General features: G+C 59.8%; 2 protein-coding genes across 5 annotated transcripts; both read left to right on the plus strand.

Annotated features, from left to right (window-relative positions):
- Positions 1 to 1,625: 1,625 nt before the first annotated feature.
- MEN1 (menin 1) lies at positions 1,626 to 8,457 on the plus strand. 3 transcript variants are annotated; one of them, XM_047775352.1, is made up of 10 exons: positions 1,626 to 1,727; positions 2,131 to 2,591; positions 4,028 to 4,236; positions 4,434 to 4,562; positions 4,871 to 4,911; positions 4,989 to 5,076; positions 5,677 to 5,813; positions 6,203 to 6,338; positions 6,774 to 6,938; positions 7,151 to 8,457. In XM_047775352.1, coding segments are annotated over exons 1-10 (1,851 nt in total). In that variant the 5' UTR covers positions 1,626 to 1,725; the 3' UTR covers positions 7,634 to 8,457. The 3 variants fall into 3 exon arrangements, with proteins under 3 accessions (XP_047631308.1, XP_047631310.1, XP_047631311.1); XM_047775354.1 differs by having other exon boundaries at positions 1,674 to 1,739; XM_047775355.1 differs by having other exon boundaries at positions 1,681 to 1,830.
- Positions 8,458 to 8,732: 275 nt separating this feature from the next.
- Positions 8,733 to 22,543, plus strand: MAP4K2 (mitogen-activated protein kinase kinase kinase kinase 2). 2 transcript variants are annotated; one of them, XM_047775356.1, is made up of 32 exons: positions 8,733 to 8,888; positions 9,012 to 9,069; positions 9,309 to 9,399; positions 9,485 to 9,549; positions 9,855 to 9,910; positions 10,239 to 10,286; positions 10,372 to 10,414; positions 10,780 to 10,852; positions 10,942 to 11,073; positions 11,150 to 11,212; positions 11,585 to 11,666; positions 11,758 to 11,865; positions 12,575 to 12,653; positions 12,871 to 12,929; positions 13,736 to 13,779; positions 13,866 to 13,904; positions 14,004 to 14,037; positions 14,156 to 14,261; positions 14,349 to 14,437; positions 14,512 to 14,553; positions 14,643 to 14,727; positions 14,816 to 14,895; positions 14,985 to 15,045; positions 15,139 to 15,256; positions 18,933 to 18,991; positions 19,071 to 19,174; positions 19,279 to 19,456; positions 21,177 to 21,245; positions 21,362 to 21,448; positions 21,691 to 21,761; positions 21,860 to 21,915; positions 22,006 to 22,543. In XM_047775356.1, exons 1-32 carry the CDS (start codon positions 8,793 to 8,795, stop codon positions 22,091 to 22,093), a joined length of 2,463 nt encoding a protein of 820 aa, XP_047631312.1. In that variant the 5' UTR covers positions 8,733 to 8,792; the 3' UTR covers positions 22,094 to 22,543. The 2 variants fall into 2 exon arrangements, with proteins under 2 accessions (XP_047631312.1, XP_047631313.1); XM_047775357.1 differs by having other exon boundaries at positions 14,373 to 14,437.
- The last annotated feature ends 4,916 nt before the right edge of the window (positions 22,544 to 27,459 follow it).

The following is a 27,459-nucleotide window of genomic DNA, read 5'->3' on the forward strand; positions in this document are numbered from 1 at the left end:
AAACCCCACAAAGATGAAGGTAGGGCAGGAATTTGATCTGTTTTATTCACTGCTATACACCTAGTGCCTGGGACTGAGTGCTTGGCCCATTATAGGCACCAAAAATCTGTTAAATGACTAAGTGAATGAATGAATTATTTAGTATTGTTTTGAAGTTGATTTTTTAAAGACAAATGCATTTATTTATTTATTTATTTACTTATTTTTGGCTGCGCTGTTGGCATGTGGAAGTTGCCTATCAGAGTGGGAACCTGCGGCATAGCAGCCACCCAAGCTGTTGCAATGACAACGTGGGATCCTTAACACACTGTGCCACAAGGGAACTCCTTTTAAAATGTTAATACAAATACTATGCTAACATACATATTGTTCTGCAGCTTTTTTCTTTTTCTTTTTTATTTCCCCAATACATTATTTTTTTTTCTACTGTACAGCATGGTGACCCAGTTACACCTAATGTATACATTATTTTTTCTCACATTATCATGTTCCATCATAAGTGACTAGACATAGTGCTGCAGCTTTTTTTCCTTCAACAATATGCCCTGAAGATCTATTTTAGGATGCAAAGAGTTACTTTACTCTTTTTTTTTTTTGGTCTTTTTGTCTTCTCTAGGGCCGCTCCCATGGCACATGGAGGTTTCCAGGCTAGGGGTCTAATTGGAAATGTAGCTGCTGGCCTACGCCAGAGCCACAGCAATTCGGGATCTGAGCCACGTCTGTGACCTACACCACAGCTCACAGCAACATCTGATCCTTAACCCACTCATTGGGAGCCAGGGATCGAACCTGCCACCTCATGGTTCCTAGTTGGATTCATTACCCACTGTGCCACAACAGGAACTCCTACTTTACTCTTTTTTTGCTATATTACAAATAACTACAATGGTGCTTTAGATGTTCCTCTTCGCACACGTTAGATTTTCTCATGGACAGAACCCTAGACATAAGAGTAGGCACACTTACGTGTTAATGGGTATTGACAAATCCACAACTAAAATGGCTGTACACATTTACAGTACTCCAGCAGTATTTAAAAGTACTCGAGGAGTTCCCGTCGTGGCGCAGTGGTTAACGAATCCAACTAGGAACCATGGGGTTGCGGGTTCCGTCCCTGCCCTTGCTCAGTGGGTTAACGATCCGGCGTTGCTGTGAGCTGTGGTGTAGGTTGCAGACGTGGCTCAGATCCCGCGTTGCTGTGGCTCTGGTGTAGGCCTGCGGCTACAGCTCCGATTAGACCCCTAGCCTGGGAACCTCCATATACTGCGCGCATGCGGCCCCAGAAAAGGCAAAAAGATAAAAAAAAAAACAACAAAAAACAAAACAAAACAAAAAAAAGTACTCGATTTTCTCGCATCTTGCCAACACGTGATAACCTACAGAAGCAGTGACTGCCTGTTCACTCACCAGACTACATCTCCCAGATTGCACCGCGATTCCCCTCCCTACCTGGTCAGCGTGAAATGGAAGGACCAATCCCTGAGGGCCTCAGGAAGGTGGCGCTACCTCTGCTCTTCACCTACCTCCGGGGCGCCCAGAGCAGCGGGACTACCACTCCCACAAGCCACCGCGGAGTAGCTGGTCGGGCCACCATTTCAAGACTTGGCAGGCGCCGAGGGCCCCCCCCATCGGACTCCACTTCCCGGCAGGCAGTGCGGCTCGAGGGGGCGGAACTCCATTTCCCAGCAGGCTCCAGGCGGCGGGCGCCGCGGTGCCTTGTGTGGGATGTAAGCGCGGAGGTGGGCGCGGGGGACCGCGGCCAGGACTCTCCTTGGGATTTGGGGGACCTGGCCTAGGGGCGCCTTCCGGGAGGACTCTAGGGCCCCGAGGGTACGGGCGCAGAGAGGGGGCGGGGCGGCCATTGGGGGTCCTCAGCGGGGTCCTAGGGGCGCACCCCCGTAGGGGCTGGGGCTCCTGGGGTTGTGGGGGACTAGGAGGCCCTATAGCCTCTACTGAGGGGTCTCTTCGACGGAAGAGGGGGAACCGATGAGCGGAGCGTGAAGGGGGCGGGGAACCAAGGCTTTGCGTCTGTGTGTGTGTGTATGTAGGGGGTGTGGAACGCTAGTCGACCCTGGGAAGGGGCTCCCTGGCCGTGCCCACCCGACCCACCCTCCCCGCGCTCGCCCGCAGGCCGAGGCCCGCCGCCATGGGGCTGAAGGCCGCCCAGAAGACGCTGTTCCCGCTGCGCTCCATCGACGATGTGGTGCGCCTGTTCGCTGCGGAGCTGGGCCGAGAGGAGCCGGACCTGGTTCTCCTATCCCTGGTGCTGGGCTTCGTGGAGCACTTCCTAGCTGTCAACCGCGTCATCCCCACCAACGTGCCCGAGCTCACTTTCCAGCCCAGCCCCGCGCCCGACCCTCCTGGCGGCCTCACCTACTTCCCCGTGGCCGACCTGTCCATCATCGCCGCGCTGTATGCCCGCTTCACCGCCCAGATCCGCGGCGCGGTCGACCTGTCTCTTTACCCTCGAGAGGGGGGCGTCTCCAGCCGCGAGCTGGTGAAGAAGGTGTCCGACGTCATCTGGAACAGCCTCAGCCGCTCCTACTTCAAGGATCGAGCCCACATCCAGTCCCTCTTCAGCTTCATCACAGGTTGGAGCCCGACAGGTGGCAGGGGGCAAGAATCCTGTCTCAGCTGAGCACCTTGGCCCACCTCTTCACAACACTGTATGGTTTATAGAGCCCTTTCGAGCCCGGTAGGCCTTGTGAGGTGGGGCAGGTGCTATGAACCTCTTTGCAGCGAGAAAAACTGAAGCTCAGAGATGGAAAGCAATCTGCCAAAGTCACACAGAACAGCAGGGCTGGGACCGAACCCTAATCACTTGACTCCAAATCCATTAGCCCACCCTTTGCCCCTTAGCACCCCCCTCTCTGCCACCGAGCAGCCACAGGAGTCTTGCAGCCCAGCCTGAGGCACAGAGGGCAGCAGCAGATTTAGTGGGTGAGGAGCCACAATCCAGCTGCATTTGAGACAGTTCAATGAAATGTCTGTGAACGTATTTTGAAAGTGAACAGATCAGGACTTCACCTCAAGAAGTTTGAGGCTCAGAGCTTGCAAAGAGCTCTCCTTCTTGTTCCAAGCCCAGTTGACTGGCAGTTAGGTCCTGGAGTACCACATTGAGAAGGAATCTGAGGCTGCTTTTTTTTTTTTTTTTTCTTTTCCCCCTTTTCAGGGTCAGCACTTGCAGCATATAGAGGTTCCCAGGCTAGGGGTTGAATCGGAGCTGCAGCTGCCAGCCTACACCACAGCCACAGCACCATGGGATCTGAGCCCAGTCTGCGACCTTGTGGATACTGGTTGGGTTTGTTGCCACTGAGCCACAATGGGAATTCCTGAGGCTGCTTCTGAGCTTAGCAAGGAAAGATAAATTAGGAGCCTCTGCCAGTGGGTGATTAAAAAAAAGACTGTTGGGAGTTCCCATCGTGGCACAGCAGAAATGAATCCAACTAAGAAGCATGAGGTTGCGGGTTCCACCCCTGGCCTCGCACAGTGCGTGAAGGATCCAGCGTTGCCGTGAGCTGTGGTGTAGGTCACAGACACAGCTAGGATCTGGTGTTGCTGTGGCTGTGGCGTAGGCTGGCAGCTGTAGCTCTGATTTGGCCCCTAGCCTGGGAACCTCCATATGCCGCGGGTGCGGCCCTAAAAAGACAAAAACGAAAAAAAAAAGTGTTGGCTAGTGTCCTGTTTTGGCCGTCCCTGTCACAACCTAATTAGGTGCAATGAAATGAGGAAATCCTCAAATTAGGAGAAATACATACTGTGGCTGCAGAGAAAGAAAAGAGACCAGTCAAAAGCTGGGTGGAACTCTGGAAGACGTAGGGGCTCCTGTTGAGGGGAACATCGTGGGGAACAGAAAGGCTCTGAGCGCAGAGGAGGAAAGGGTTGGAGCGATGACGGGTTGGGAGGTCTGTGGTTTGGGCACAGGTTTGGAAGGGCAGGTGGGGGGGAGCCTGGCCCGTCACTACCTGGCCCCTTGTCCCCGGGCCAGAGCTCAGAGGACGTTCTTTCCTTACTTTCCCCTCCACAGGCACCAAACTGGACAGCTCTGGTGTGGCCTTTGCCGTGGTGGGGGCCTGCCAGGCCCTGGGTCTCCGAGATGTTCACCTGGCCTTGTCTGAGGACCATGCCTGGGTCGTGTTTGGGCCCAACGGAGAGCAGACGGCTGAGGTCACGTGGCATGGCAAGGGCAATGAAGATCGCAGGGGCCAGACGGTCAACGCGGGGGTGGCCGAGCGGGTATGCCCCCTCTCCCGTCCCCTTCTCATGTCTTTAGCCCAAGCCACTCCAGGAGCTCTGCTTTCTTGGGCCACGCTCCTCTCTTTCTGTCACCGCCTGCATATGCCAGGAAGGGGAGGGCCCCTTTCCTGGCTGTCCTTCCCTGGAACAGGCACGGGTGGGCTGTTGGGGGACACCCGGTCTTGTCCTTTCCCAAGAGCTGGCTGTACCTGAAAGGCTCGTACATGCGCTGTGACCGCAAAATGGAGGTGGCGTTTATGGTGTGTGCCATCAACCCGTCCATTGACCTGCACACGGACTCCCTGGAGCTGCTCCAGCTGCAGCAGGTGAGGGGCGCCTGTGGGATCCTGGGCCCAGGTGCTTTCTCCCTTCCTGACCTTCAACTTCCACTTCTATAACTAACATGGGTTAATCAGTCCTACCCTGGACTTTCCTGGGGTCCTGGGGTTGGTGGGGGGGGGTGGTGGTTAACTGAGATATCAAAGGGATTTGACTCCAGTGAGGGGCTAGTTGCTGAATTCTGGTTTTTCCTACCTGGTGGGAGGTCCGTGCTGGTGCTGGAGCCCCCTCTCTCTGGTTGACTGAGCGCCCTCCTCCCTCCTGCCTGCTCACACGTCTCTCCTTTGGCCCCTAGAAGCTGCTCTGGCTGCTGTATGACCTGGGACATCTGGAAAGGTCAGTAGGGGGACGTGGCCAGGCTGGGCCTCAGGGAGCAGGCTGGGGAGCAACCTGGACTCATGAACCTTTCCCAGGTACCCTATGGCGCTGGGGAACCTGGCAGATCTGGAGGAGCTGGAGCCCACTCCTGGCCGGCCAGACCCACTCACCCTCTACCACAAGGTGGGGACCTCTCAGGAGGGATGGGGTCCCCTTCTACCTGGGGACTGGGAGGGAGCAGGTGAGGAGAGAAGCATCGCCCTCCAGTGCCCGTTTCGTGTTTACCCTGTGCATGCTCCGTGCAGTCAGGGCTGTCCGAGGGGTGTCCTGGTTCCCTGCCTAGGAGTGCTAGGTCCCGGATTTGTCCCCTTAGCCCTTTTTCTACTGCCTGTCGCTGTCCTTCCTGGAGTTTGACAGGGGTCAAGTGGTGAGAGCACTGAGGCAGGGGTGTTAACTTAGTGGGGCCTGGGGGCAGGCGGGACATTGGGCTGGGCTTGGGAGGCCTTGGTGCTTTTGTGGGAGTGTGGGGGAAAGCCCAGGAAAGGGGCGGCCCTGAGCTCGGAAGACAAGCCCCTCCCTGCTGCTGTCTGGCCCAGGCCTCAGCAAGCAGACCTGCAGACCCGGGAGGCGCGCCTGGTGGAGAGGATGGCCGGGGGTGAGGTCGTCATGGAGATGAGACTCTAGGATCTTCCTCTTGCCCCCCTGGGTGTGAGCCAGTGGGCCCTGCGTGCCGCCCAGGGCAGCCAGGGGCCGCCTGCCGAGGCCGCTCTGCTCTATCCCCAGGGCATTGCCTCAGCCAAGACCCACTACCGGGACGAGCACATCTACCCCTACATGTACCTGGCTGGCTACCATTGTCGCAACCGCAATGTGCGCGAAGCCCTGCAGGCTTGGGCCGACACAGCCACTGTCATCCAGGAGTGAGGATCCCCCCACGGGGCCCCAGCCCGGCCTTTCTTCCCCTTCCACCCAGTTTCCACCCACCCACATCCAGGAGTGAGGCCTGGGTTCCAAGCCCTGGCCCCTCTCCATCCAGTCACTAGGCAGCCAAAGCCCCTGTCACCCAAGAGGTAGGGACGCCTGATGAGGGCCTCCTGCCTCCCCCCCACCCCCCCATTTCCAACCACCATCACCCAGCTGTGGAACCTGCGTGCCCAGCCCCATGCCCCCCTTCTCACTCTTGCTCTGGGCTGCCAGACACCATGGCTGGTGAGGACCCCAGAAAAGAGACCAGGGCTCCATCCCCTGCCAGGTCCCTGGGGGGTACCCACCATGGCTGAGCCCCCTCAGTGCTCTGCTGCTCTCACAGCTACAACTACTGCCGTGAAGACGAGGAGATCTACAAGGAATTCTTCGAAGTAGCCAATGACGTCATCCCCAACCTGCTGAAGGAGGCCGCCAGCCTGCTGGAGGCCGGCGAGGAGCGGCCAGGGGAGCAGGCCCAGGTAAAGGACTGGCACTCCAGCCTGTGTCCACCTTCCCACCTGAGCAGGGCTCCCGGTCACAGGACACGGGGCTGCTGCGCGGGACTGGGGACAGCATGAGAAAAGTGGCCCAGCGCAGGCAGAGAGCTACACTCTCTTACACAGTAGCCGAGGGCTTGGGCCTGGGTTAGAGGAAGTGTACGGGGCGGAAGCCCATCTCATGGTCAGTGCCCCTCATTCAGTTGAGGGGTGAGATGGAGGTAAGGGCCGGTTTCCCCTTCCCCCAAGGCCCAGCTACGGACCGGTTTTATAAAAGGAAGGAGGTTCTAGGAATTCTCCACCTGTGCTCCCATCTGCCAGAGCCAGGGCCCTTTGCCCAGGCGAGAGGTCTGGCTGTGCCCTCTGATAAGGGGTGAATAGTGGGTCTGAATGGTGCCCCCCTTTCCCCTTCCCCAGGGCACCCAGAGCCAGGGTTCTGCCCTCCAGGACCCAGAGTGCTTCGCCCACTTGCTGCGATTCTACGATGGCATCTGCAAATGGGAAGAGGGCAGCCCCACACCGGTGCTGCACGTGGGCTGGGCCACCTTCCTCGTGCAGTCCCTAGGCCGTTTTGAGGGACAGGTGAGGGGTAGCTGTGCAGGGGGGTGGACAGGTGGTGACAGCAGTTGCAGAGGAGCCAGCCCCTTTGTACCCTGAAGGGGCTCTGCATCCCCTTTGGGTGCAGGTGAGGCCGAGGCCCCACGACGGGATGGCCGAGGCCGGGTCCTGGGCTTCCGGCCGCCCGGCCGCCCGCGTGCAGCCTCTTCCTCAGCCTGCCCTCCCCACCGGCGCAGGTGCGGCAGAAGGTACGCATCGTGAGCCGCGAGGCGGAGGCGGCCGAGGCGGAGGAACCGTGGGGCGAGGAAGCCCGGGAAGGCCGGCGGCGAGGCCCGCGGCGGGAATCCAAGCCTGAGGAGCCGCCGCCGCCCAAGAAGCCGGCGCTGGACAAGGGCCCCGGCGCGGGCCAGGGCGCGGTGCCGGGAGCCCCCCGGAAGCCCCCAGGGACGGTCTCGGGCACTGCCCGCGGCCCCGAGGGCGGTAGCGCGGCGCCGACCCCGGCGCCCGCCGCCTCGCCGCCACCGGAGGGTCCGGTGCTGACTTTCCAGAGCGAGAAGATGAAGGGCATGAAGGAGCTGCTCGTGGCCACCAAGATCAATTCGAGCGCCATCAAGCTGCAGCTCACGGCGCAGTCACAAGTGCAGATGAAGAAGCAGAAGGTGTCTACACCTAGTGACTACACGCTTTCCTTCCTCAAGCGGCAGCGCAAGGGCCTTTGAAGTCGCCGGGCCTCCCCACGGGCCCACTGGGAGCCCGCCCTCCATCCGCCGAGGCTCCACCCCAGCCCCCTAGGGAGCCCGGGCTCCGCCCCCGGCCGAGGGCGCTTAGGCCCCGCCCTCAGGCCCCACCCTACCCGGAACCCAGGCTGCAGGTTCCCAGAGTACAGACTGTACCCAGCGCCCGAACCGAGGGCTTTGCCCAGTCGTTGGAATGTAGAGCCCATCCCCCAGGATCCCAGCTGGCCATTTGAAACCTTACCCTGAGCCCTTCACCAGCTTTAAAGATCTAACCGCGGGAAACTCGGGCTCCACCTCAGAACCGAGGCTCTAGCCTTCGGCCTGACCAGTGTTGGCTCAGGGTTGCTTCCAGCCCCTAGGGCCGAGGTTTCATCCTAAACCTTAGAAGCACAGGTCCGGGAACCAAGGACCCCGCTCAACCCCTTAGAGTACATTTCCGCACTTCGGAATTCCATCCTTTGGGAATCCAAGCCCCCTACAGCCAAAAAGCCTAAGCAACGCTTCCAGAATTTGGAAATCATAGCTTCCTCCCTTCTCTATCCCATGAGTCCGGGACACGAAACGCTCCTGGCCTGTGTGAATCCTGAGCCCCGCCCCCTTCCTGACCAAACTGGCCCCAGATCAGAGCAGACCTCTCATCTGACCCTTTGGGAACCTCCCCGAGGTCCAGCCCGTCTCGGGGGACCCCGAGGAAATCTGCACGGGTTTGCAAATGGGTGAAGGGAGCCTGATCTCTTCCTGTTTTGTACATAGATTTATTTTTCAGTTGCGAGGAAGATGAATACATTTTGTAAAAAAAACAAAACAAAACTTGTCCGTGTGTCATGTGGGAACTTGCGGGTGGAGCGCCCCCTCCTTCCTCTGCTTTCTGGCCCTCCGGGCTTCGGGCTCCCCACCTGCAGAGCGCGAGGAAACGGTGGCCGGCTTTCCCCCTGCGGCCGAGGGCCGCTCCCGCGGGCGCCTCCTCCCGGCCGGGCGGCGGGGCATCCCCGGCCTGGCCCCGCCCCGGGCCCCGGCCCCACCCCCGCGGCCTCGGAGCCACCGGCGCCCGCCCCGGCGGTCCCACCCCGCCCCGCCCCGCCCCGCGCCGCTCCGCGCCGGCTCCGCCGCTCCGCAGCTCGCGCCTGCCCGGCGCCGGGCCATGGCGCTACTGCAGAACGTGTCGCTGCAGGATCCACGGGACCGCTTCGAGCTGCTGCAGCGCGTGGGGGCCGGGACCTATGGCGACGTCTACAAGGTGCGCCGGGCGGCGGGACTGGCGGGAGAGAGGCGAGGAGGGTGCGCACTCCGCGCCCGCTGCGGGATCCAGCCCCCAGCCCCGCCCCCTCCTCATCCCGCTTCACCCCTCCGCCCCTTGCAGGCCCGCGACACGGTCACGTCCGAACTGGCCGCGGTCAAGATAGTCAAGCTAGATCCAGGTGAGGGCCCGGGGCCAGGCCCTTAGCGCCAGAGGGAGGGCACCGCGCCGCGCGAGCGCGATGTGAGGGGCGGAGAGTTGACATTTCCGAGACCCCCTGAGAGGCAGGCCCTGGAGGCTCCGTCAGCCGCACCTGTCTGGCCTGGAGGGAGGAGGCACTCTGTGCCCATTTTGCAGATGGGGGCGCCGAGTTAGGGTGAGCCCCACGCGGCCCCTTTAACGAAGCCCCATGTTTCCCAGGGGACGACATCAGTTCCCTCCAGCAGGAAATCACCATCCTGCGTGAGTGCCGCCACCCCAATGTGGTGGCCTACATTGGCAGCTACCTTAGGTGAGGTTGCTTGATCCCTTGCCCGCCCCCAGGCAGCCCCCACGTGGCCCTGCCAAGTGCCCACCCCAGCTCTGTGTCACCCCAGGAATGACCGCTTGTGGATCTGCATGGAGTTCTGCGGAGGGGGGTCCCTGCAGGAGATTTACCACGGTGAGGGCCAGGACTCCAGGGCCCAGGGGACCGCAGCCTTCTCCCCATCCCCTACCCCAACATAGGGCAGGAAGGGAGAGCTGGAGCCCTGGATTTGGGCCCCTGTCCATTTCTCACTGGCTGTGTGACCTTGAAAGAAACACTGTCCTTCTCTGGACTCTGAATCCCAGCCTACGCCGGGAGGGGATGTGGCCGGCTCTCCTTTCACCTAGCAGTGCCTGCTGCTTTCCCCACACAGGGTGGAGCCTGGGAGGGGCAGCATGTCCCCCGGACCCCCATGCCAGCCCTTACCCCTTCCATTTCAGCCACGGGGCCCCTGGAGGAACGGCAGATTGCCTATGTCTGCCGAGAGGCACTGAAGGTAGCTGGGCCCCTAGAGCTGCTCTCACCCTCAATCCCCAGGAGCTGGGCAGGGAGCCCTGTGGGCTGGTGTGTGTGTTGGGGGATGGGGTGGGTGGAGGCCTGAGGCAGAGCTGGCCTGGGGGGCTGTGGGGCCTGGGGGAAAGGGGCCCCCGGCCCCCCGGCCCTGTTGCCGGAAGCAGCCCATTTCCCTCTTGGCGCAGCCACTTCCTGTTTGGGGAGAGGGGAGGAGGAAGCGGCTTGGGTGGGGGGCCCTAGTCCTGAGAGGGGGTTCAGGAGAGGTGGGAGATGCTGGGTCCCTGCTCTCAGGGGCTCCTCTTCGTCCCCAGGGGCTGCACCACTTGCATTCTCAGGGGAAGATCCACCGAGACATAAAGGTAGGGGTCTGGCCAGGGCACGGTGGGAGCGAGGAGGAGGCACTCGGGGACACCAGACGGGACCTTCTCTCCTCCGTTCCCACAGGGAGCCAACCTTCTCCTCACCCTCCAGGGAGATGTCAAGCTGGGTCAGTACCATGGGGACACAATCAGGGTGAGGGTTCTTGGGAGCCCCTGGAGCCTTCGAGCCTGCGTTCACCTGCTACTTGTCCTTTGGCAAGCCACTTTACCACTTGGGCCTCAGTTTCCCTCTTTGGAAAGTGAAAGCGGCTTCCCTTCCTGCTAGACGTTGGACGTGGTTGGGTCTGTATGGAGTCCTACACGGAACCCATCAGGGATAGCAGGTGGTTGGCCCCTGCTGGGACGGGACCTGGCTTTGCCTTATGCCTGGGGCAGCTGTGGCTGAACCTGGGCCACCTGCTGGCTGAGCCCTGCCAGCTGCATGGTGAACCTGAGCCCTGGAGCTGGGTGAGAGCGGCCCTTTCCCCTGCAGCTGACTTTGGGGTGTCTGGTGAGCTGACGGCATCTGTAGCTAAGAGGAGGTCTTTCATTGGGACTCCGTACTGGTGAGGCTGCACCTCTGGGCGGGGGGGGGGGGAGGGGGGGGGAGCCGTGAGGCACCTGGCTGTCTCACCTGTGACCTGCCTGCCTCTAGGATGGCCCCAGAAGTGGCTGCTGTGGAGCGCAAAGGTGGCTACAACGAGCTGTGTGACGTCTGGGCTCTGGGCATCACCGCCATCGAGCTGGGCGAGCTCCAGCCCCCTCTCTTCCACCTGCACCCCATGAGGTCAGCTGAACACTTGCCTTTGCCCGACCCCGAGAGCCCTGCTGACCCTCGCCCTCTGACCTTGTGCTCTCCACAGGGCCTTGATGCTTATGTCAAAGAGCAGCTTCCAGCCGCCCAAGCTGAGAGACAAGATGCGCTGGTGAGGATGCAGGTTGCCTGCTGGGCCCCCCTTTCAGCCAAGCCCCATGGGGGCAGAGGAGCCTTCAGCCAGCCGACTGCCAGGGTGCAGCCTTGAGGGCCCTGCCCCTTCCGGGCCTCCAAAGACATCTGTGGGAGGGGCCTCTGGGCCAGGGACCTGTGTGGACGGGGAGGAAGGGCAGACGCTTGCTGAAGGAGGCAGTGCCATGTCGCAACAGCAGTGTGGCTCGGGCCACCTGCCCTCGGCCTCAGGCTGGCTCCTTCCTAGGCAGGCCCAGCAGGCTCCTCCAGAGCAGTGGCAGGGGGCAGTTGGCAGGATGCTCTGCCCGAGGGCTAACCTGGGTCTGGGGGCGGGGGCTCTTGTGTCCACCAGGACCCAGAATTTCCATCACTTCCTCAAGCTTGCCTTGACCAAGAACCCCAAGAAGAGACCAACAGCAGAGAAGCTTCTCCAGGTGGGAGACAGGGGGCTGGGGCAGGGGGCTCGACTTCAGAAGCAGGGTCCTAGAGGCCAGGGACCCACCTGCCCCCGCCTCCATCCTCCAGCACCCGTTCACGACCCAGCAGCTCCCGCGGGCTCTCCTTACACAACTGTTGGACAAGGCCAATGACCCCCACCTGGGAACCCCCTCCCCAGAAGACTGTGACCTGGAGGTAAGTGAGGGCAGTTGGGGACTGGGTCTTGGCCTGGTCTGGTTGTCAGGAGTGCCAGGGGGATAGAGGTCAAGGTCCCTCCAACTTGTGTATTTCCAGCACAGGGAGCTTTGACCTGGTTGAGCCCACCTGTTAGGACTCTTCCCTGAGCCGGTTTGCCTCCTTGCAGCCCTGCAGCTCTAGGTTCCTGCCCTTGGCCCCAGCACGACCATTACCCTAGTTAAGCCATCCTCTGCTGTCTCTGCGTGTTTTTTTTTTGTTTTTTGTTTTTTTTTGCTTTTTAGGGCCACACCCACGGCATAGGGAGGCTCCCAGTTTAGGGGTCCTATCAGAGCTGCAGCTGCCAGCCTATACCACAGCCACAGCGATGCAGGATCCAAGCCACGTCTGTGACCTACACCACAGCTCACAGCAACACCGGATCCTTAACCCACTGAGCGAGGCCAGGGACCGAACCCTCAACCTCATGGTTCCTAGTCAGATGCATTTCCGCTGCGCCACAATGGGAACTCCTGTCTCTGTGATCTTTGGCAAGGAACTCACCTGTCTGTGCTGGTTTTCTCGTCTGTGAGACAAGGATGCAATTTAATCTCACGATAATCTCAGTGCACTGTCGCGAAAACAGACATGCGGGTGTGTAAAGCGCCTCAAGGAATAGCCAGTGTGAGGCGAGTGCGGGCGTGAGAGCAGCACCTGTGCTCTCTCCTAGACCCGCGACATGTTTCCTGACACGATTCACTCCCGGGGGCAGCACGGCCCGGCCGAGAGGACCCCCTCCGAGATCCAGTGTGAGTCCGCTTGGTGAGGGGGCTGTGAGCGGACTGGGGAGCCTGTGTGTGCAGATTTTCTAGGGGTGAGCAGGTGGACTTGTTGGGGGGCTGCGTGTGTGGAGTTGCTGGGGGGGGCTGAGTTATGGATTGGGGGACTGTCTGTGTGGATTTGGTGTGAGTTTAGGGGTCAGTCCTGAGACTCTGGCCCCCTAACCCCTGGATCCGGACCCTCCAGTTCACCAGGTGAAATTCGGCGCCCCACGCAGGAAGGAAACAGACCCACTGAATGAGCCGGTGAGGGGCTGGCGGTGTGGCAGGTGGTGTGCGGGGGGTACAGGTTGCAGGCGGCCGGGCATCTCAGGTAGTGGCAGCGGTGGCCTGGCCTTCAGGAAAGCTGTCCAAGTGGGCCTGTCTGCCCAGGGACACGGGAGCCTGGGGCTCCTTCCTGCGGCAAGTTCTTTTTTTCCTGCTCCCGTGGCATATGGAGGTTCCCAGGCTAGGGATCGAATTGGAGCTATAGCCACCAAACTACGCCAGAGCCACAGCAACGCGGGATCTGAGCCACGTCTGCGACCTACACCGCAGCTCACGGTAACGCTGGATCCTTAACCCACTGAGCAAGGCCAGGGATCGAACCTGAAACCTCATGGTTCCTAGTCAAATTCGTTAACCACTGCGCCACGACGGCAACTCCATGGGGCAAGTTCTTTAGGACAGTTGGTGGCGGGGTGGCAGGGTGACTGGCCCTTTCTGAAACCTGGGCCTGTCACATGCCGCAACCCCACCCCCTGCTCAGCCCACGTCTCTGCCTCGGTCCCTGACTCACTGTCTCTGCTCTGTCGGGATCAGCGTCTCTCCTCGCCCCGCGATCCCAGTCTCCCGGTTGTCTTTCTCTGTCCCTCTTTCTCCTCTCTCGCCATTTGTTCCCTTTTTGCCATTTCTTGGCTCTCTCTCAGTCCTCTAGCCTGTTGCCATCTCACTTTCCATCCGTCTGTCTGTCGGTCTGTCCGCTGTCTCTCCCACAATCTCTCCGGCGCCCTCTCACACTGCCTGTCTGTCTCTGCTTCTCTCCCCGTCTTTCTGACCCGGTTTCCTCCCAGTGGGAAGAGGAGTGGACGCTGCTGGGAAAGGAGGAGCTGAGCGGGTGAGTGCGGGAGGGGGAAGCCACAGGGCGGGGTGGGGGCCCCCGCAGGAAAGGCTGACCTCTGACCCCTTCCCCTCCTTGCCCAGGAGCCTGCTGCAGTCAGTCCAGGAGGCCCTGGAGGAAAGGTGAGAGGCCCAGCCTGGCCTGGCGGGGGGGCGGTGGGGGGGTGCGGCCGGGCTCAGGACCCAGGCCCATCTCACACCTCGTCGGATTTGTCCCCGCAGGAGCCTGACCATCCGGCCGGCCTTGGAACTCCAGGTAGTGAGTGGAGAGAGGGGAGCGGGACGGGATGGGGCCAGTGCCTTGGAGGGTGCAGTGGGAGGAGGTTACAGGTGACCTGCTGACAGCTCGCTGGGCCCCCTGACCCTCCTGCCAGGAGCTGGACTCCCCAGACGATGCCATAGGAACCATCAAGAGGGCTCCCTTCTTGGGGTCCTCCCCCCCTGAGCCTCCAGCTGAGGACCTTCCATCCAGCCTCCCAGGTGAGTCCCAGGCTTGGGGGACCAGGAGGCAGCCCCTGGAGAGGGAGGGGTCTGGGACTGGAAGTCTCAGCGGGTGTGTGCCTGCAGGAACCCCACCCCCACCTCTTCCAGGCCCTGACAGCCCCCCGCTGCTCTCCACCGCCTGGGCCACCATGAAGCACCGGGAAGACCCCGAGGTGAGGGGGTGCTGTGCAGGGGGCGGGGAGACAGGCGGCTGGGGTTTGGCCCTGACTCCTTCCCTCCCTCCCAGAGGTCATCCTGCCATGGGCTCCCCCCGACCCCGAAGGTGCACGTAAGTGTCTGCTCTCGTTGCTCAGCCCCCCACCCTCCCTCTCCCCGCCCCCTCCCTGCTTCCTCACCAGCCTCTTGCCTCCTCTCCAGATGGGCGCCTGCTTCTCCAAGGTCTTCAATGGCTGCCCCCTGCGGATCCACGCTGCTGTCACCTGGATTCACCCTGTCACCCGGGGTAGGCCGGGGACAGGGAGGGAGCAGGGGCCTGGGAACCCCCAGCTTGGGCCAGGGGCCGTGGCTGACCTCTGACCCCAAACCTGCAGACCAGTTCCTGGTGGTGGGGGCCGAGGAAGGCATCTACACCCTCAATCTGCACGAACTGCATGAGGATACGCTGGAGAAGGTGGGGCCGGCCGGCTGTGGGGGCCAGGGGGTCCCGGGGGGCCTGGGGTGCTGATCCCCCCCGTCCATCTCTCGCCCTGTGGCTCCCAGCTGATCTCACCCCGCTGCGCCTGGCTCTACTGTGTGAACAACGTGCTGCTGTCACTCTCAGGTAGCGGCGGGCAGGCAGGGGGCGGAGCCTGCGCCCTGCCCACCCACCTGCGCTCCCTGAGCCCCGCCCCTCCCTCCCATCCCCCCCCCGCAGGGAAATCCACGCACATCTGGGCCCACGACCTCCCAGGCCTGTTTGAGCAGCGGCGACTACAGCAGCAGGTCCCCCTCTCCATCCCTACCAACCGTCTCACCCAGCGTATCATCCCCAGGTCAGGGACCCTGGGGAGCCTGGCGCTGCAGGGGTGGGGGAGGGGGAGGCGGAGGGGCAGACCCTCCCCCACCAGGGCTGCAGTGTGGCCTGCCTGTCCTGAGACTGTTGTGACCTTGGCCCTTCCGAGGCCCGGTTTTCTCATCCGTCAGGATCCTTGGTGGCCTCCGCTCTCTCTGCCGCTGGGCCTGTTGGGAGGGAAGGAGACAATGGATGTGAAGGTGCCCGGCCGGCTGCTGGGGTGCGGTGGGTAGGCTGTGGGGCAAATGAGCCAGGGCTTGGGGAGCACACACCAAATGAGTCCTTGGCTATCAGCACCTGCGGGAGTTCCCGCTGTGACTCAGGGGTAAGGATCCCAACTAGTATCCATGAGAATGTGGGCTCCATCCCTGGCTTGCTCGGGTGGGTTAAGGATCCAGCGTTGCCCTGAGCTGTGGTGTAGGCTGGCAGCCGCAGCTCTGATTGGACCCCTAGCCTGGGAACCTCCAGGTGCCGCAGGTGTGGCCCTAAAAAGACAAAGAGACAACAACAAGAAAAAGATAGTCAGTGCTTGGGGCTAAGGTGGGCTAGGTGGGGAGGGCCGGGTGGGCTGGAGGAGTTTAACCACGCCTGGGGGTCGTCTGGGCAGATGAGTTAGTGGGCCCAGGAGGAAGCTGGGCAGGGGGCAGAGTCCTTCCTCTAATGCCAGGCCCCAGACCTGGGCCTTGTCCCACTGGCGGCAGCGGCACTGGGAGCATCTCAGAAGGCTCCCTCTGTGTGTCAGTCAGGATTCTTCCTGTTGCAGGTGATTCAACTCACTGGCTTAAGGCCAGAAGGGAATTTAATGGCTTGTGTAGGAGGAGCGTCAGCTGCAGTCTTAGCTGGATCCAGGCTTCAAGGGCCTCCTCCGGCATCTTCCTGCATCTCTTGGCTCAGTTTTCCTCTTATCACCTCTGTTCTTCCGTGGGCTCTCCCGTTCAGTGCGGCTGCCTGCTCTTCCAGGCCAACATTCCACTAGCAACAACCCCGTGGAACCAGGGCCTGTTTCCAAGTGATTCCCACAGAAGTCTGGGCGCCAGTTCTCCCTGGCCTTGCTGAGCGCCACACCTACCCCCGAGCCAGTCCCAGCGGCCAGAGGATGAGGAGCCGGGGTGCGGGGCAGGCCCGGGTCATGTGCCCTCCCCTGGAGCTGGAGGGAGGGAGGTGCCGGGATAGATGAAAGCAGGAGCAGCTGCCGTGGACTGTGGGGACCGTGGGGACAGTGGGAAGGGTGAGTGGGGGTGAGGGGAGGCTGACAGAGAGCCTGGGGAGGAGGCTAGCCTAGTGACCCAAGACCGTGTAGGACGGACTGGACTTAGGAAGTGGGTGGATGGGATTTGGGGACTCATCAGAGTGAGCTGGGGGGAGGGACCGGGACATCCCTGGAGAGCAGATCGTGCGGTGCATCTACATCTACGAGGCGGTAGACAGAGTCCCTCAGTCAGTCAGAAGCACCCAGTATGTGCCAGGCGGTGCCCGGGGCGTGAGGTAGACCCGGAAACCAGAGATCGTATATTCCCCACACTCTCCTGTCCAGAGACACAGGCAACAGTGGGTGTGAGAAGAGTGTGTGTTCTCTGGTCACGTGGAGAGGAAGGTGCTCCAGGGAGAAGGAGAGCCAGGAGGAGGTTTGAAATCTTAAACCGGGTGCTCAGGAAGGACTCTGCTGAGATGCTGCTGTTTTGAGCACAGTGCCAGAGGGAACCCTGAGGTTATGTGGGGGAAGGGTACCCCCGGGAGGGGACGCCCCCTGCAAAGGTCCTGGGGCTGGAGAAGGGCTGCCCGAATGAGGAGTGGCACGGAGGCTGGGGGTTCCGGATGGAAGGAGTGCGAGGGAGCTGGTCTGGGAGGGCCCTGGAGCCACAGGGAGGCCTTTGCCCCTGACTCAGAGCAGCCCGAGGGCCACCGCAGAAGAGTGGCGTGACCAGGGATCTCATGGGTCGCTCTGGCTGCTGTGCTGGGAACAGACCGGAGGGGACGAGGGTGGAAGCGGAAACCTGTCAGGAGGCTGTTGCAATATCAGGCGGGACATGCTGGTGGCTTGGGCCAGGGGAGCAGTGAAGGCGGTGAGACGCGGTTAGATTCCAGCTTTATTTTGAAAGTGGAACCAACAGGATTTCCTGACAATTGGTGGATGGGAGAGAAAGAGGCATCAAGGATGAGTCCAAGGTTTTGGCCTGCACAACAGGAAGGATGGCGCTGTCATCGGCTGTGGGTGGAGCAGAATTCAGTGTTGTCACATGGAGTTTGAAATGTGCATGTGGGGCCTCTGTTGACTGGCCAGGGGGGTGCTGGGCTGTGGCCTTAGATGTCGGTGTATCCAGGTCGGGGGTGGAAGCCCGTGGGGAGGGGAGCCGAGGGGCACAGGCCTGCCATGCACGGGCCACACCAGGAGCCGGCGGGGGGTGGGTGGGTGGGGGCTTGGGGTTTCTTGATCTCAGTCGCAAAGCACCGTGTGTCACGGGTGGTTCGGTGGTAGAATTCTCACCTGCCAAACCAAGCTCTGCCGTGGCCCGGAACCTGCAGAACATAGACCCATCAGAGCCCTGAGTCCCAGGCCGCTGTGGGTGTATGTTTGGGAAAATCCAAGAGTTGCAGTGTCCACTTCGAATGTCAAGAACACAGATCTCGAGTGGTTGGAGGAAAAAACCCAAATCTGCCTGTCGCTTCTGAAGGCTGGGTGGGGCCGAGGGTGGAAGGCACAAGCAGAGAGGGGAGAGTGAGGACAAGAAGGGGGGGAAGTAGGGGAGGGAAGGAGGGAGGGAGAGAGACGCGGGGCGGGGGAGAGGAAGGGGGGGGAGTGTGGAGGGAGAGGTGTTGGCTGCCTTGCTGGGGTCACCCCCACCCTCCTGGGGGGAGTGTACAGACAGGGTCCCTGGGAAGAGGTGGCCAGGCTGCTGCCAGGGAGCCTGTTCCCCAGAGGAAGAGACAGACTTGGAAGGTCGCCTGAGGGTTTGGGGGACAGCCCGCAGCTGAAGCAAGGACCCCAGGCACCAAGGCAAGCCATGCACTGGCCCCCCACGTGGAGTCGCCTCCGCTGAAGCAGCCGAGGACAGGCCATTTTCTTGAGTCCTGCTCTCCTTGCTGCGCCTTGCCCATCTGTGACATGCGGCGTGTGGGGTATGGACACTGGCCGTGAGTGCTCTGGTGGCCGGAGGAGCCAGGGGCTGAAAGTAGGTTGGAAAGTAATGCTCTGGTCAGACAAAAGCTAGCCTTTTGTGAGGGCACCTGATGGGCTGGCCTCTGCTGTCAGCACCCCATCCCCCCCCCCCCGGGTAACTCATGTAATCCTCACTGCGACCCTGAGAGGTGCTGGGTTAGCCCCAGACCACAGATGAGGAAATTGAGGCACAGAGAGGTGAAGCGCCTTGCCCGGAGTCACACAGTTAAGAGATAATTGTGTGAACCAAACCAAACCCGGGACTGGACAGAGGTGACAGGTGCTCTGGGCTGTGGAGGTGGCAGCCGGAACCGCAAGCCAGGTTTGACATCCTATGCCCTTCGCAGCCTCACAACTACTCGGACAAGTGGCTTTGCCTCTCTGAGCCTCAGTCTGCCACCTGTGAGGTGCAGGTGCTAGTACCTACGTCTTAGGGCCCTGCGGAGGCCTCGCCCATGATGGCACCCCGTGACGTGTGCCCTGATTGCCACCCCCACAGGCGCTTTGCCCTGTCCACCAAGATTCCCGACACCAAAGGCTGCCTGCAGTGTCGCGTGGGTAAGAGCAGGGGGATGGGGCGGGGCGGCACCGGCGTGGGCCCAGCCGGCAGCCCACTGCCTCCTCTCTCTCCACGCAGTGCGGAACCCACACACGGGCAGCACTTTCCTGCTGGCCGCACTGCCCGCCAGCCTGCTCCTGCTGCAGTGGTACGAGCCGCTCCAGAAATTTCTTCTGCTGAAGGTGCGGGGTCGGGGATGGAGTGAGGTGGGGGGAACCCTGGGGGGGGGTGTGGCAGGGGGCGTGGGGGGGAGAAATGGAGACCTGAGCACCCCTGCTGTCCCCAGAATTTCTCCAGCCCCTTGCCCAGCCCAGCAGGGATGCTGGAGCCCCTGGTGCTGGACGGGAAGGAGCTACCGCAGGTGTGCGTGGGGGCCGAGGGCCCTGAGGGGCCCGGCTGCCGTGTCCTCTTCCATGTCCTGCCGCTGGAGGCTGGCCTGACCCCAGACATCCTCATACCACCTGGTGAGCAGGAGGCCAGGCTGCTGGGCGTGAGTGGGTGTGGGTGTGGGTGTGTGATATCCGTACATGTAGAGGGAGTGTCCCCGCTAAGCTGATGCCTCTGTGGAGACCTTGAGGACCTGAAACTCCCAGCCTCCCCTCAGCTGCGTGTCCCCGTCAAAGATCTCGTTAGATCAAAGGGCTCAGCAGCTAAGAAAAACCTAACCAACCCTGCAGGGGCCTCAGGGACAGAGCCAAACTAGGGAAGCAGGTGCCAGGAGCCTCCATTCTTGGCAAGGCAGCGGGACACGGGGTGTTGGGACAGCTCAGGGGGCCCGAGTGAGTGGCAGTGGGTAAAGGATGGGGCAGGCGCCCTGGCCAGGGCACTGCCATGGCCCAAACCCGAGCCGGCAGTCTTGCGGGACTTCATTCCTGATCCTCACAAAGCCCTGCGAGGTAGTCATTGTCATGCCTGGGTTACAAGTGAAGAAACCAGGAGGAGTTCCCATAGTGGTTTAGTGGGTTAAGGACCTGACCTCTCTGTGAGGATGAGGGTTTTTTTGTTTGTTTGTTTGTTTTTTGTCTTTTTGCCATTTCTTTGGCTGCTCCTGCGGCATATGGAGTTTCCCAGTTTAGGGGTCGAGTCAGAGCTGTAGCCACCGGCCTACGCCAGAGCCACAGCAACGTGGGATCCGAGCTGTGTCTGCGACCTACACCACTGCTCACGGCAACGCCAGATCCTTAACCCACTGAGCAAGGCCAGGGATCGAACCCGCAACCTCATGGTTCCTAGTCGGATTCGTTAACTGCTGCGCCACGACGGGAACTCCAGGATGCAGTTTTCATCCCTGGCCTTGCTCAGTGGGTTAAGGATCCAGTGCTGCCACAAGCTGTCGGATCTGGTGTTGCTTTGGCTGTGGTGTAGGCCGGCAGCTGCAGCTCTGATTCAGCCCCTAGCCTGGGAACTTCCATATGCAGTAGGTGCAACCATAAAAAGAAAATTAAAAAAAAGAGAAACTAGGAGTTCCCCAGTAGCTCAGTGGGTTAGAGATCCGATGTTGCCAGTGCCATGACTTGGGTCGCTGCTGGCATGGGTTTGATCCCTGGCCCGGGAATTCTTTTTTTTTTTTTTCTTTTTAGGGCTGCACCCATGGTATATGGAGGTTCCCAGGCTAGGAGGTCGAATCGGACCTGCAGCTGCTGGCCTACACCACAGCAACATGGGATCCGAGCCCCATCTGTGACCTACACCACAGATGGCAATGCCAAATCCTTAACCCACAGAGCAAGGCCAGGGATCGAACCTGTGTCCTCATGGTTGCTAGTTGGGTTCGTTCCTGCTGAGCCATGACAGGAAGTCCAGGCCTGGGAATTCTCATGTGCCGTGGGAGTGGCCAAAAAAAAAAAAAAAAAAAAGCAAAAAAATCCCTGAGGCTCAGAGGTTCAAGGTGGCATGGAACTAAGTCACGAAGCCTGGTTCTCCTGCCTCCGGAGCCCCTGCCCTCCCACGGCTCTGTGGGCCTCACCGCTGCTCCCTGTCAGCCTGCGATGCGTCCCTTGGCTGCTGAGCCTCAGTTCTGCAGCTGTGCAGTGAGATTAGCATCCTGACCCCGTGGCGCTGAAATGTGCATTGTGAAACGTACGTGTGGCAAGGCTGGTGGCAGCACCCTCCCCCAGTCTTCCTCTTGGAGCTGGAGGGGGGCTGGTGTCTCAGCCAGCCCGTGTCTCCCTTCCCTGCCTGCAGACGGGCTCCCGGGCTCCGCCCAGCAGGTGATCCAGGTGGACCGGGACACGGTCCTCGTCTGCTTTGACCGTGAGTATCCGGGGGGGTCAGGCTGGGGGCAGCGGAAGGCGGCGGGGTGGCCCTGTGGGCCTGCCTCCCCAGAAGGGAGCCACCCCATCCCCGCCCACCAGTCCACCCCTGTGCAGGCTGCGTGAGGATTGTCAACCTGCTGGGCGAGCCCACGGCCACCCTGGCACCTGTGCTGACCTTTGACTTCCCCATTGAGACTGTGGGTGAGTGAGCCCGACAGCGGGGGTGTGGGGGATGGGAGCACCCCCTGGCCTGGAGCACAGGATGTGGAGCTGGGCCTGACAGAGGGACAAGGAGGGAAGGAGGCAGGTCCCCCGGCCCCTCTGGTCCCCTGGGGTCTGTGAGAACCTCTGTGGCCCAGACCTGGGCCCGGGGCGTATCTGGGGGAGCCCGTCTCCTTGCGGCAGGTGTTGGGGGGGGGAATGGCAGCCTGGCCTCTCCTTAGTGTGTCTGCAGGACAGCGTGCTGGCCTTCTGGAGCCACGGGATGCAAGGCCGCAGCCTGGACACCAATGAGGTGAGAGGGACTCGGGAACCGGCGGCTCCCCACTGGGTTGTCCCCACCTTTTGGGAGAGGACCTGGTGCGGTGGCCTCAGCGCCCTTTTCCTTCACAGGTGACCCAGGAGATCACAGACGAGACGAGGGTCTTCCGAGTGCTTGGGGCCCACAGGTAGGATGTGGTGTCCTCGGCCCCCCCCTTCTGACGCGCGCACGGCCAGCGTCTTCGCACCTCGCTCACCTGCGGTTCTCTCCCCTCCAGAGACATCATCCTTGAGAGCATCCCCACCGACAACCCGGGGGCCCACAGCAACCTCTACATCCTCACGGGCCATCAGAGCAGCTACTGAGTGAGGGGGCCGGCCTGGCCAGCGCCGCCCGCCCCCGCCACCTGCCTGCCTGAGGCCTTAGCGGCAGTTCTTTTAGGCAGAGGGACCCCTCCCAGATCAGAGGAGCCCAGGCCCCCCCGGCTCTGCGGATCTGAAGGGCAGAAATCCTGAGAAGAGTTTGGGGGCTGGCGAGGGAGGGGCGCCTCCCCCACACCCACACCTCTGCAATAACTGGACCAGAGGAAGCTGCTGTCAGCTCCCCCTGCCCTGCAGGCCACCGGTCCCCGGTGCCCTGTGACAGGGGCCCGGGGGTCACCTGTGAAGGAAAAGGGCGGGCCCCGGACTAGCCATTCCATCTTGTTCCCCAGGTCCTTTCCCCTCTTCCTGCCAAGAGCCCGCCTCTGTGCTCTGTCTGGGGAACATGGTATTTAAGAGAGAAACTATATTGGTATTAAAACTGGTTTCACTTTGTTCCACGGGTCCCTCTGGGTCGGGGAGGGCTGAGCCCCTGCCTCATCTTCCTCCAGCACATCTCTCTGTGGCTCCAGGTGCTGTGGATAACATGAAGGGGATGAGGGGGAACCAGTGTTCCGGTGGCTCTCTCCTGGGGGAGCCGGGCAGAGGCGAAGGCGAGGCCATGAGCTTCCCAGCGGCTTCTCAGGATCGTTGTGTTTTTCCAGGCTCCCCTCCTTTGTGAGGTCTCTTTTGCAGCCAAGGGGTCACACAGATGTGTGTGGGAGGAAGGGGGGTGCTGAACCGAGGGACTCTTCCAGGCACCCCTGCCCCATACAGGACCTCCCCGGGGGGCCTATGGAAGGGCCCAGGAGGGGCAGGCAGGACACTCCACCCAGCCCCAGGGAGGCTGTGGCTTATGGAGACAGCCTGCCGGGACCTGTATCTCCCACCAGGCCTGGGGCCGCCTCTCAGCCTCCCACCTGCTGCTAGTTGCCCCGTCGGGCTGGGATTACTGAACGCAGTTGTGATCACCAAGCTGGGCTCTGGGGAGATTAGCCGTGTCCATTTAACAAGGATTCCCAGAGGGCCTCCTCCGAGCCAGGTTCTGGGCTCACAGAGGGGTCCCTCCCCTCCCAAGCTTGGACCAACCCCCAGTTGAAGGGAGCTGGCATCCTTGCCGGAGCCTGCGTCTTGAGGGCACGTCTGTCCACTCATCGCTGGCCTTGGGTTTTGCGTCATCATTCTGCCGTGTTGCCCTCTTAGAGATCAGGGAACCCCCTGTTGCCCTAGGCGCTGACCAGGCTGCTCTGGACCAGAGCCTGTGGACAGTGGAGGCCAAGGAGGCAGGAAGGCAGCTGGCCTTAAGGGAGGGATCAAGTGCACAGGAGGGACCAGGGCCGTGGAAAGTGGGAAGGTGCTGAGTGTGCGGGAGGAGCTTGAGCCAAGGCCCAGGGTCAGGTCTCTTGAGTTTGGCCCCATCATCTCTCTCTTCTGATCTTCAAGCGGGTGCTTGGGTAGGAACTCCGCACCGGCTGGGCTGTTGGTAGATGTCTGATGAAGGAAATGGTGAGCCGGTGGGTGGTGGGTGGGTGGTGGCCAGTCCCTGGTGCTCCTGGCGGGAGGACCCTGGGCCATCTCATGGTTGTCATATCATCCCCTTGTCCACTCTCCAGAGCTCTGACTGCCCTCTCAGGGACCAGGGAGGGTTTCTCGGCTGAAATGGGGGGTCAGATCAGGGGCGGAGGTACAGCTCCTGTGTACTGGGCATTCATGCCCATGTCCTGCCCGAGACTCAAAGGGAGGTAAGGGCCACCTTCCAAGTTCTGAAGATTTGAAGGCATTTGAGGGGCCCGACGGAGCCAACGACAGGGCCCTAATTCCTAACTTCCATTTTTCCAGATGTCTTGGCGGAGGTGCAGGATTAAGTCTAGGACTGTGGGGGGCGGAGAGGGTGGGGAGGTGAGCTCCTGCTCAGCAGAGACCCCTGAGCTTGACCGCAGGTGCGCAGGGAGCACAGGGAGGACGGACATTCAGCCCACAGAGCAGCAGGGGGAAGACAGCGCCACCTTGTGGCAGGCTGCCCGGGCACCCGGTAAAGGAGGGTTGAGGGGGTGTCAGACTGTAACGTGCCAAAGTGGAGGACCTGGGACAAACAGGAGCCTCTGATAACATATCTGCTGCCAGCAAAGGCTGGCCACAAGCCAACGAAAGGTCAGGAAGCCAGGGAATATGCACTGAAAGACCAAAATTGTTATGTCTGTGTTTTTTTTTTTAATGGTAGCCCTTGGCCGTGGTACACAATTAAAAAAAAAAAATTCAAAAGACAATGAAAAGTTTCCTATCCAGGTCCCAGTTACTTAGGAACGTATCTGCGTACGTAAGCGGTTGGTATGCTTTATTCTGCCCCCTTGTACACAGTAGCATTTTCCATACACGGTTCTAATCTTGCCCTTTAAAATCTGCCCTGGAGAGCGTCGTCCCATGACCCGCGCCGCCCCCTCTGTTCTTTTGCAGCTGGTGGAATTGCACTATAGGGGTTTCCCATAATTAATGCTAATTAACTGTAATTAGGTCCCTATTGATGGAAATTTCTGTTGCTTCTCCTAGTTGGATATTACAAATGATGCAGCAATAAATATTCTTATGCCAGGGCCACGTTGTACATATTCAAGTGTCCAACAGGATGAATTCCTGGACGTGGCATTGCTGGGTCCGGGGTAGCTGTGTCTGTCCTTGGAATCTCTACTGACATACTGGCCTCCCTGGGCAGAAGCTTCTGGGATGGGTCAGATCGGCCCCTCTGAGCCATCATTCTGTGGGTAAGTGGGAGAGGCGTGGGCACCCCAGGATGTTGGAGTGGCCCATACGCCGAGTCAAAAGAGGGTCAGGGTGGGAGACGATAACCAGAATATGCACTTCAGGGCAGCGGGGCATTGGCCATGCTCCCGGTGGCATGTCCAGCACCTGGTCACTGCCTGGTGCACGGAAGGCCCTCAGTCATGATTTCCGAGTGAAGGAATGAGGGTGACAGGGTGAAGAGGAGGCCCTGGAGTTGGGCGCCTGGACCAGGTGAGCTTGTGGCGCTGTGCTTTCCCTCCCCCTGCATCGTACCCTAAGTCTAAGTGGGAGTGTAGGGAGGATTGGCGGTGTTGTAATCGCGTAGCACAACACAGGGGAACGGCAGAGAGGGAATGCTGGATTGAAAACAGCAAATTGTATGGAGTCCCTGTCATGGCACAGTGGTTAACAAATCCGACTGGGAACCATGAGGTTGCGGGTTCGATCCCTGGCCTCGCTAAGTGGGTTAAAGATCCGGCATTGCTGTGGCTCTGGCGTAGGCTGGCAGCTACAGCTCCGATTCGACCCCTAGCCTGGGAACCTCCATATGCCGCGGGTGTGGCCTTAGAAAAAGGCAAAAATAAAAATAAATAAAACAGCAAATTGTATGAAATGACACACCGTGTGATGGCACAACCAAGCAGAATGGAACCGTCTGGTCTATTGTTTGGAGATAGAAGCACCTGCGATGCAACCCTATCAGGAGATCAGGGGATGAAAAGCACAAAATACAGGTGATGGTGGGAACAGGGTAGGGAAGGATGCCAGGAGTTTGCGAAGGTGCAGGTAACATCTTGGTTCTGAGGTTGGGTGGTGGGTTCATGGGCATTTATAGCTCCGTTCCTAAAATGCACGTAAGGTACCTAAGTGGAGATAATGAAATCAGGGTTCTGTGACAAACCACGGGCAGGTCCCTCTCTCTGTAGTTGCTGTCTTTTGTGGCTTCTTTCAAAACAGCTTTGTTGAGGGAGTTCCCAGGTGACTCAGCAGGTGAAGGGTCTGGTGGTGTCTCTGCAGCAGCTCAGGTCACTGCTGTGGTGTGGGTTTGATCCCAGGCCCCAGAACTTCCACGTGCCACTGGTGTCCCCCCCTCCCCACAAAAAAACCAAAAAAACCAAAACAGGAGTTCCTGCCGTGGTGCACTGTGTTAAAGATCTGGCATTGCCTCAACTGTGGCGTAGGTCACAGCCGCAGGTGGGATTCGATCCCTGGCCTGGGAGCATCCATATGCTGCAGGTGTGGCTAAAAACATACAAACCCAAACCAAGAACAACAAAAAACTCAAACAGCTTCACTGAGGTATAACTGGCATATAATAAGCTGCATATATTAAACTATTCTATTTGATGACTTTCACACAAATATATACACCCATGAAATCATTATCACAGTCAAGATAAACCTCTCCATCACCCCAAAGGCCTTCTCTCCGTATCACACCCTCCTCCCCGCCTCCCCATCCCCAGGTAACCACTGATACGCTTTCTGTCACAATAGAGAATTTGCATTTTTCAGAATTTATATAAATAGACCCATATGGTATGTACTCCTTTTTTTTTTTTTTCACTGTCATTATTTTGAGACTCATCTGTGTTGCTGCATGTATTAATGGTCATTCCTTTCATTGCCGAGGACTATTCCATCAGACGGATGTGCCACAGTTCCTTTAGCCAGTCACCTGTTGATACATATATGGGCCACTTCCAGCTTTGGACTATTACAAACAAAGTTGCTATAAACATCCACGTCTAAGTCGTTGTGTGGATACATACTTTTCTTTTGGGTAAATGCTTTGGAGTGGAAGGGCTGGGTCATAAGGTAGGTGTTTCCTCGCCTTTTTTTTTTTTCTTTTTAGGGAGCACCTGCGGCACATGGAAGTTCCCGGGTTAGGGGTCTAATCGAAGCTACAGCTGCCGGCCTGCACCACAGCCATGTGTTAGCCAGATCCGAGCCGCATCTGTGACCTACACCACAGCTCACGGCAACGCCGGATCCTTAACCCACTGAGTGAGGCCAGGGATCAAACCCACATCCTCATGGATCCCAGTCAGGGTTGTTACCATTGAGCCACAGGGGGAACTCCTGGTGGTGTTTGACTTTTTGAGAAACCACCAAACTGTCTTCCAAAGTGTTTGGACTGCTTTGTGTTCACACTGGCGGTGTCAGAGTTCTGGTTCCTCTGCATCCTTGCTAACACTTGCTACTGGTTTAATTGTAGCCACTCAAGTAGGTGAGTAGTGGCATCTCAACAGTGGTTTTTTGTTTGCTTTTGGTTTTTTTCCTTTTTTTTTTAGGGCCACACCCAAGGTTCCCAGGCTAGGGGTCCAATTAGAGCTGCAGCTGCAGGCCTCTACCCCAGCCACAGCAACACCAGATCCTTAACCCACTGAGCAAGGCCAGGGATTGAACCTGTGTCCTCATGGATGAAAGTCAGCTTTGTTTCCACTGAGCCAGGCCGGGAACCCCCTCACGGTAGTTTTAACTTGTCTTTCCTTCGTGGCCAACAACGTTGATCATCTTTCCTGTGCTGCTTCACCATCTGCAGGCATACCTCGGAGATACTGCGGGTTAGTTCCAGGCCACCTCAATAAAGT

This window comes from Phacochoerus africanus, chromosome 4 (assembly GCF_016906955.1).
Source record: "Phacochoerus africanus isolate WHEZ1 chromosome 4, ROS_Pafr_v1, whole genome shotgun sequence".
NCBI lineage: Eukaryota > Metazoa > Chordata > Mammalia > Artiodactyla > Suidae > Phacochoerus > Phacochoerus africanus.